General features: G+C 40.8%; 1 protein-coding gene across 1 annotated transcript in view; it reads right to left on the bottom strand.

The window, feature by feature from the left end:
• Nucleotides 1-8,356: 8,356 nt before the first annotated feature.
• Pygo1 (pygopus family PHD finger 1) overlaps nucleotides 8,357-9,855 on the bottom strand; it is a 20,432-nt gene continuing 18,933 nt past the window's right edge. The window contains exon 3 of the mRNA XM_028771410.1: nucleotides 8,357-9,652. Within this exon, the coding sequence (XP_028627243.1) occupies nucleotides 8,534-9,652 (1,119 nt within the window). The 3' untranslated portion in view covers nucleotides 8,357-8,533. The remainder of the gene's footprint in view (nucleotides 9,653-9,855) is intronic.

Below are 9,855 nucleotides of genomic sequence, written 5' to 3'. Positions count from 1 at the left end.
AAAGGAAATCCTGGGTATTTATACCCTTTACCATGTGCCTTGCCCTCGTGGACAAGCTCAGCTGAAGGCACTATGTCATGCGCCTAGCAGCATGGAGACCATGTGCACCTAGCTGCTGGCGGCACTAAACAGCAAAACAAGATGTTTATCAGAGTGTGCTCAGCTGTTGCAGGCTGTTGAAAACAAGTCTCTTGTCAGGGTATATGGCTCGAGATAGCTGTAAAGATGATAGCCGCTTTCGGCTAAGAGTTGGCTCCCAACACTACCATGTCCAGCCCTGATCACTTTTAATTAATTCATAGTACTACTTCCTTAAAGCTTTATGATTAAATAGAAATACTAAAGCTCTAAAAAGGCTATTTGTTAAATTAAGCCCCTAAGATGTGGTACTAAATTTTTTAACACACACACACACAAAAACAGGCCTATGAAAATATGGACATTCAAGTCAGAGAGAACAGGACTGGGCACCTTGTGGTATCTCTAAGACTGAATGAAAGGTATTGCTATTCCATCCTGTCAACACTCAGCAAAAAAATACAGGACATAGCACAACAAGCACACTGAGGCCTGATGCAGTCTCAGATACATGAACATAACCCAGGTACACATTCACTCAGAAATGTATTCAGTGGTGGAGACATTTCTTTCTAAGGCAGAGCAGTTCTGACCAGTAAAGTCTAAATTAGAATGTTTTAGAAAGATGCAACTTAAGCACTGTTTTTTACTTTAAGCATATAATTTCAAATATGCAAATTTGCAATGACCAAATATCATTGATTATAATACCTTTGGATACTAATTTTAATGCTAAAGACTTTAAAAAATATTTATGATTTACTTATGTTATGTGTGTCTCTATGTATGTGTGTGCAGATGTCCGTAGAGAGCAGAAGAGGCTTTTGGATCCCCTTGAACTGCAGTTACAGGAATTGTGAGACACCTGGTTGGGTGATGGGAACTGAATTTGATTTCCCTGGAAGAGCAGCAGACACTCTCAAAGGCTAAACCATTCTTCCAATCCCAACAAAGAATGTTTTTAAATTAGTATTCTTAAATAAATACCTCAAAAATAAAAAATGAAGATGTGGTTCCCTGGTTAAATATTTTTAAAATCATGATCATGATTTTCAACACCAAACCTGTGGGACTGCGTAAGGGTATCCTGGGTCATGGTTGAGTCTCAGGTGACCCCGAGACTCTGCAGACTCTGCTGCATGGAATTCTGCACGAGAACTGGCAGGAGTTCAGTCCCTCCCATCATCCAGGATCCTGAAAAGCAGTCACATCTCCATAGAGTCACATAGGCCAGGCTATAGGCCTCAGGCCCTAGGGATTTACATACTAATGAAGGCCAGAGGGCAGAGCAAATTAAACATGCCTCTCCCAGATCCTCCCCCAATCCTCCCCCTTTCTCCCTCCCTATATAACTCGGGACTGCCCTGAGTTTTTGGGGGGTACACCTAGATCCATCTATTATCTGCCATGACAATAAACCTTTTTGGAACCAAGGACTTCCTCGTGTTACTGGGGCCTGCCGCCGGTAAGGCCTCCAGGCCACTGGAACCATAGGACTCCCTCCCAAATGTGGGACCCGCCACGGCGGCCTTTTTAAATTTTCCCCACACAAACCTATCATCAGATAGTGCAAAATAAATATCCATGTCCTTGTACACGGTCAAAAATTCTAAATAAGTGAGAGGCATTTTATTATCTTAATAATTGTCTTATCTCAGTAAGTCTTCAGTTAGGAGTCATCTGTATGTGTCAGCTAAGAGAATGCCTCAGAAATCTTACCTGCTGGTAGATGGACTCTTTTCTTCTTGAGACAATCTTGCTAAATAGCCCAGGGTGGTCTCCAACTCCAGAGCCTCTTGGCTCAAGTTCTGAACACTGAGATTAATTAATTATACTACTTTTAGAAGTATTTGTGTATTATGAATGCCATGAGCTGCTAACACCAAATTTTAATCTTTAAAGACATCAGAGTCTTTACAAACTAACCCATAAATACTGAAGTTTCAGATGCCTTATAGAATATCTTAAAATGTACCAGCAAACAAAATCATTAGAATTACACAGTAATTTCCTTTGTCATAGGAATAAAGGTTGGACAAAGTCTGGAAACTTTTTATTTTCCAATTTGAATTACAATAATTTTGCCACAGACCACAGCACTGGTGCATGTATGACTTAAGACACACACTAATAACAAAAGGACAACTACTGCCAAAATATATGTCACCAGTGTGAAACAGACTTGGGTTTGCATAAAAGTACTGAACTGATATCCCCAGAAGAGGTATATGACAACAGTACCTGGGGAAGAGATAGTTTTAATATGAAACAACTGTTCAAGTCACATACATCATGATAAGAAGCAGGACTCTTTTATATATATATATAAAAGATAACATTTTAACTAACAAGCAATATCACCTACATGTCCACATAACAAGAAAGGTACAGGTACTTGGAGAACTGTTTGATATAACTGCACACAATGTGTTATTGGTAAAATTGGACACAGGTCAGATTTCCCACCCATGGTTTAAATTGAGTTTTGAATTACACACAGGCAACTAACTGTCCAATGTGTTGAGGTTCTGGCTTATACACGACCTCCTTCTTCCATCTCTCTTTGATCATCTGATTTGGGAGACAAGAGGGCTCTTCTAGCCTCTGGGCTCCAGTGCCTCCAAAGTCCCATCACAGAACCACCAAGAATTGGTAAATGCAGATTTGATCTTATACTGCTCTCCTGAGTAAGAGGAGAGACGGCAAGGAAAAGTTACTGAAATTTGGGGATGAGAAGGGAAACTCAGAGCTCAAGAAAGCTGTGAAAAGTCCAGACAGTCTGAAGGAAGTAGTCCAAAGACAGGGTAGCTGTGAAGGGTGGGATGCAGCCATATTGTTGGAAATGTTAGGTGTTAAAGATTCTGAAGACTCTTTGACAAAGGTAATTTAATGTCACAACTATCTTCATTTGTATCCCAGCAGAAAACGCTCTTTTCTTAAAATCTAGACACCCAATACCACAGGATGAAGTCATTTCTTTTCTTTCTTTCTCCCCAGCAACCACCCTTTTGAGACAGTCTTATGTATCCCTATGCTATCCTCAAACTTGCTACATAGCCAAGGATGACCTTGAGTTTCTGATCCTCTTGCTTCCACCTGCCAAGTGCTGGGATTACAGGTGAGTACCAACCACCATGGTCCTGGCGATGGAACCTGGATTTCATGCATGCTAGGCAAGCATGCTACTAACAGAGCCACATCCATAGCTCACACATCAACTTCCAATCAGAGGAAAGATGGGGAAACTGGAGCATCCTAGAGGAGAAAAGACAAACTTCCTTCTACAGCAGATGCTAAGAGGGCAAGTAGGAACCACTAATGCCAGTGAACTTCATCAGTCCTAAGCACAATGGGAGCACGGACGCCTGCCACTGCTTTCTCTTACACTGTGTCATTTAGGAGAGTTTTAAGCCTTCAGTGGCTCATACCGACTTCCTAACTATTATTTACAAATGAGCTCTGCAGGTCTGGATGATTTTCAACTTTTTAAATTAGGAAAGCATAAAACAGCACAACTGTACATGCACACAAAACCTCTCTACATTACAAAAATGAAGCTCTATACCCTTAGAACCCCGCTTTAAAAACCTGCTTCTGTATCTGCTTAATGTTCTATCAGCCTGGGTGTGGGAGAAATGCTGGCATGTTAATTTATTCAAGACAAATAAGTTTGAAAGATTATTAGATGAAGTTGTTTGATATTTTTATGATGATAAGTCATTAGAGTGTATGGTGCCCAATATCACTAAGAGTTTCCTATCACTAGGCAGAACTGGATATCTGAAAAGCAAACAAACCAAAACCAAACCAAACCAAAAACCTCAAACAACAAAAAGCAAAACTCAAAACCTGGCTGCTATTATATTCTGCTTACTTACACAAAATAAAACACCAGTGTGGGAAAGCCTGGATTCCTGAATGTAACCTAATTTGGGTAGCAAGAACCACAAGAGCAGCATTGTTCCATCCAGAAGATACTGATTGCAGATCTAATTCCATGAACTCCATTTGAAAACAGATTTTCTTTGATTAGCTAAAGTTCTTCAGTATTTGTGTATACTGGAATATCTTAAGCATGTGGACCAGAAACCCTCTACTGAACAAGCAAAGAAAATAACTCTGTGTGTGTGTGTGTGTGTGTGTGTGTGTGTGTGTATGCTGTGTTTGAAATTTCACATACGTCGATGGAGAGATGGCTCAGGGGTTAAGAGTACTTCTCTTCTAGAGGATACAGGTTCAAATCCCAGCTCCCACATGGTAGCTCAAAATTCGCATACACATGTAGTACTCTCAAAAGAGGGTATCAGATCCGCCATGCCTGGAGTTACACACGCTTGTGAGTTGTCATGTGGGTGCTGGGAACAGAAGCTGGATTCTCTAGAGCAGTAAGTGCTCTTCACAGCTGGGTCGTATCCCAGCCCAGGAACTGCTGATTTACAACTTCATCAGGAACTTGGCTTTGTTGACTGAGCCCAGGTATAAACAATGAGCTAGGTTCAACTTCAGCACAAGTTGAAGATACAGAAGTGAGAGGCAAGTGTAGGAGAGGAGGCCTTTCCGTGAAGAAAGAGAGCAGACCAGAAAGGACACAGCTCTGCCGACACTGCTTCACCACTGATACAGCTTTGAAGTTGGGAGCTTTTTATTACATTTCCTAAGAAAGCCACATCAAGCTGTGTAACAGGCATCTTTGTGTAAAATGAAGACAAGTTTTCTGCCTATACTCACAACTCATCCTTTTCATCACCAAATGTATCTCTATATATCTTATAATTTTGGCAGTATTTTGTACAGACAAATGTGTTAACTAGTAAGAAAATTAATTCAAACCTGTGAAGATATTCATCAGTTGTGATTACTGAACCTTGGCCATGACTCATGGCTGAAACAAAAGAAACAAAGGGTTTTCCTTTTCTTTCTTTTCTTTTCTTTTTTTTTCTTTTGGCAAAGTTAGGGTCTCAATATTTATCCCTGGCTGGCCTGAAATCCTCCTGTCTCTGCCTCCGGTGATTTTTCTTTTCTGTTTTTGTTTTTGTTTTTTTTTTTGAGACAGGGTTTCTCTGTGGAGCCTGACTGTGCTGATTAAAGGTGTGCATCAGCTGGTTTTCCTTATATTTAAAGATTCTTGCTATGATGTCTGATAATTATAAAGTACTTGAAATTCATCTATATATTTTTTAAAACAGTGCCTTAGAAATAAAGTGAAATAAAATCATATGTCCCTAGAGGTCATTTCTCCACAAAGACAGCTAACCACTAAAGCCATCAGCAATAAAAGGCTTATCGAAATGCATAACCCATTTTAACAATAACCAAATCAATACTACCACAATGAAGTGTTAACTCCTGAGAGCACCAGCCATTTTGTTCCGTTCAGTCATAGAGTCACAACTTAATGCTAGGAGTGAGCACACAGCATGACATATATAATTCTCCCAAAGTCAGGACTCAATGGCTAGAGACGGCTTCCAGGTTAAGCATGTGTACTGCTCTTGCTGAGGACCAGAGCTTGCTTCCCCATACCCACCACAGGCTGCTTGCAACTGCCTGTTAACTCCAGCAGGGGATTTGGTGCCCTCTCCTGGCCTCTATGGAGACCCACATGCAGATAACATAATTAAAAGCAAGATACAGCTTTAAAAAATCAGCATGCAAAAGAATTTCAAGAAAAACATAACCACATCTTTAAACATTAGAAATTTAGCACTAACAAAAATAACAGCCATGGCAGGTAGCCCCCACTGTGTACTTGACTTCCTGCAACTGCTCAAGTTTGTACCCGGAGAGACATTAGTTACAAAGCTCATTGTCATTTCATTTCCTAAAACTGTGATAATATATATTATATGATTACCCAGTTCTAACCAGTCAAAGGTGGATGGAGAAAACCTTGCATTACCTTGTACTGTATGAAACTATTGTGTCAAAATTAAAGCACTGTATTTCCCCTCCACTCCAAAGCACTGTTTTTTTTTTTTTAAGTTTGTCAATAATAATCTACAACAGAAACACTCTTTTCTACCAACAGGATATTAGAGGTTTAATATTCACACAATTCATCATTTTGTCACCTGTGTAAATTATTCACACCTGGGGGCTGAAGAGATGCTCAGTGGTTAAAAGCACTGACTGCTCTTCCAGAGGTCCCGAGTTCAATTCCCAGCGACTACATGGTGGCTCACAACCATCTGTAATGGGGTCTGATGCCCTCTTCTGGTGTGTCTGAAGACAGCTACAGTGTACTCACATACATGAAATAAATAGATCTTTTTTAAAAAAAATGATAAGAAATTATTCAAATCCTATAGTTACTACTTTTAATTGGAACGTGCTGTTTCCTAAAAAACAGGCCCAAATGGTAAAAAGCTAGCCTTCCATTAAATAATGGTCTAGGTATGAGGGTGGGTGACAAAGCTCACGGCTTGTCAGTTTTTTTTTTTTTAAAGATTTATTTATTATATATGAATACACTGTAGCTGTCTTCAGACACACCAGAAGAGGGCGTCAGATCTCATTACAGATGGTTGTGAGCCACCATGTGGTTGCTGGGATTTGAACTCAGGACCTCTGGAAGTGCAGTCACTATGCCTTGTCAGTTAACTGTGCTTCAGTGTGTTGAATCCTGTGACACACTAGAGGTACGGGCCTACTGTGTCAATGTATGTTTTCTGTTCATTAACAAAAAGATTTTTTAAGTCAAAAATATCTTTTTATTTATTCTTAAATGTATGGGTGTTTTGCCTGCATGTATGCCTGCGTCCCACACAAAGAGGTCAGAAAATGGTATGGGGTCTTCTGGAACTGGAGTTACGAATGGTTGTGAGCTCCCACATGAGTGCTGGGAATCAAACTCTGATCCTTCAGAAAACTCAGCTATTTCCCTTAACTGCTGAGCCATCTCTCCAGCCCTTAAGTCAAAGTGTCTTGATAACGTGGCTGCTGTCACCAGTCTCCTTCCCTTCAAGCTCACTGTAGTAATTATACTCTTTAAGAGAAGCATGGTGTTCAGAGCTTTTACATTTTAATCTCTTTATTATGTTTTAAGATGTTTTTGATGTTTTAAGATGTGTATCTGTGCATGCACAAATATGTGTACTTTGTATGTGCAGTGCCTATAAAGGCCAGAAGAGGGCATCAGATTCCCTGGAACAGGAGATACAGGTAAGTTGACCACTGTGGCTTCTGGGAACTGAATCCAGGTCCTCTGCAAGAGCAGCAGGGGCTCTTGTATACAGTGCCAGGCCACCAGTCCCATATTCAGAACTTTTTATGGTCATACTAATAATGAATGTCAAAGCATGATTAGAGATGGCCATCAATACCCCACTATTGTCTAAATTACTACCTACTGTCATGTACACCATTTATTTATTAAAGTCACAAGTTATGATCTTCTCCTAAAATATCTGTGTGTCATTTTAGAGGATCTTAGAGCATCCCTCCAGAGGTAAGGTCCTCTTAGGTGCCTTGCCTTCTCACACAGTAGAAACCACTAAGCCTGAAGCACAGCCCCAAGAAAGCTTCGGCCTTGGCTCTTCACTAGCCTTTACTTAAAATGGAGTTTGCACTTCCCTGAGGTCAATTTTACAGACTCGGATCTCCAGAACATTCCTCCAACCACCAGTGCTTAGTTCTCAGATCGGCAGAGCCCTGTAAGAATACATTGCCCTTCTGTCCCTCTCTGCAAGCTGTCACAGTGTTCACAATTCTGAAGACACTGTTCTATTATGTGGATAACATTAACAGAAACAAGAATAATTTTAAAAATTAGAGCATAATGCCAGCATAATTCTAAACAACACAAGTGGAAACACGCTATGCCGACTTTACTAAAATCAGTGAGCTGATAGTAGTAATTTCATGTAGCACAACCCACCAGTTAATTAGCAAATGCTACTTGGAAAGCCTGATGTAGACAATGAAATTCACATATTTCAAAGACCCTAGCAGAGGAAGAATCAGGTGTCAAAGTCTAACAATAAAGTAAAAACAACAACAAAAACCCAAACATTTAAAATCCATTAAAGATACACATTCTCCTATGTTATCTCCACACAGATTGTATTCAGAGAACTTGTTAAATTGGTCTACTCTTGAACCAAATATGTATGTTCACACAGTCAAAGTTTAGTGCTGAAATATATTTTTCAATGACTCTAACTTTTCAAAAGTTGCAACCTGCCTGTCATATATTATTTTGAAGCTTCAAGAGGCTTTTCTGTTTATGATAAATAAAAATGAACATTTATTTATAAATGTCTTTACAGCAACCCCCACATTAATCATATTTTAAGACAACAAGTAAAAACAATAAAATGAAGCATTGTGTTAGTAAGAAGTAAAATGTAATATTTTTGTGTGTGCATTAAAAAAAATAATGTCAAACATTAAAATCCTATGTCACCAAATCTCTGTTCTACACAGAAAAATGAACCCAGTTAGCTGATGGCGGTGCTTAGGCATCGCCGCTCACGGCAGGTGGACCAAAAGCCTCTCTAGTGCGCATCAGCTGGACATCCTTGTCAGCCATGCACGTGTCACAGCCCCACACTGCGGATGCTTCAGCTGTCAGGAGCCCATAGGCTGTTTCGGTCATTCCAGTGCAGATGCGATGAAACCACTTCTGACAAGAAGCCTCACACAGAATGGCGTCCTGATCATCATTCACTTCATTTGTACAAATCCCACACGGGTACACGGGGTCAGAAGATGAATGGCCATGCCGACCAGGGTGCAGGGAGAACTTCCGGCTTTTGTCGGTGGTGCACACATCAGCCCCGCCCCTGGGCTGCCGGGGCTTGTTCTGGGTCCCATTCGCCTGGTTGTTGGTGGCCTCTGCGCTGTCCGAACGGCTGTTCTCTTGGACAACGTTATTTCTGTTGACATTTTTTAACTCGACGTTACTCTGATTGACTGGATCCTCCATATTTAAGTGAGGTGGGTGAGTGGAAGAATTCTGATTTGTGGTTTTAGTTGCCCCTTGAGTAAAGTCTTGTTTGGAAAGTGGAGCTTTTGCTTGACCAAACGCGTTTGGGGGTGGAATAAACGAATGATTCGATTCTAATGGAGAGGTAAAATTTGAATTACTTCCAGGGGCAAAATTAGATGCCAGGTCAGGGTTAGATACTTGGCCAACATTCTGCGGGGGAATCTGACTAAAGTTTTCAGAAGAGCCTTGTCTAAAATGCTGACCAGGCATGTTAATGTCCTGAGTCAGTACGTTATTATAAGGTGGATTTCCAAAATTCGAATTATCGTGTGGCCCAAAGTTAAAAGCATGAGGCCGGTTAAAGCCCATGCCCAAAGGATTCTGAGGAAATGGGTGCGCCTGATTCCTGAGTGAGTAAGGACCACAGTAGGGAGATGACATTCTTGGAGGGATGTGGGGTGGCATTCTGAACGTGCTGTAGCCTCCAAAGCCAGGATACCCAGGGCTAAGATATGGATTGGATGAAGGCAATGGTTTATAGGAAATGGTGCTGTAGCTGTCATCGAAGGGGTTGGCGGCCACTAGATGGTCAGAGTTTGGGTTTGGCGGTGGTGCATACTCAGACAACGGAGGAAAGGAAGGTCCCTGAAAGGAGAATAGAAAGGGAAAAATAAACAGTCCTGATGCAAATTTAGTTTCTTCAATTGCCCTTCCTGATGTTTATATTTAATTACATTTGATAAAATACATAGAGCTGCAGAGATAGCTCAGTGGTCAAGATCGCCGACTGCTCTCCCAGCTCAGTGGTCAAGAGCACCTACTGCTCTCCCAGCTCAGTGGTCAAGAGC

This window comes from Grammomys surdaster, unplaced genomic scaffold, assembly GCF_004785775.1.
Source record: "Grammomys surdaster isolate TR1022 unplaced genomic scaffold, NIH_TR_1.0 206, whole genome shotgun sequence".
In the NCBI taxonomy this organism is placed as follows: domain Eukaryota; kingdom Metazoa; phylum Chordata; class Mammalia; order Rodentia; family Muridae; genus Grammomys; species Grammomys surdaster.
Note: the sequence above shows the minus strand (reverse complement) of the source record. Positions and strands in the feature narration are given on the sequence as shown.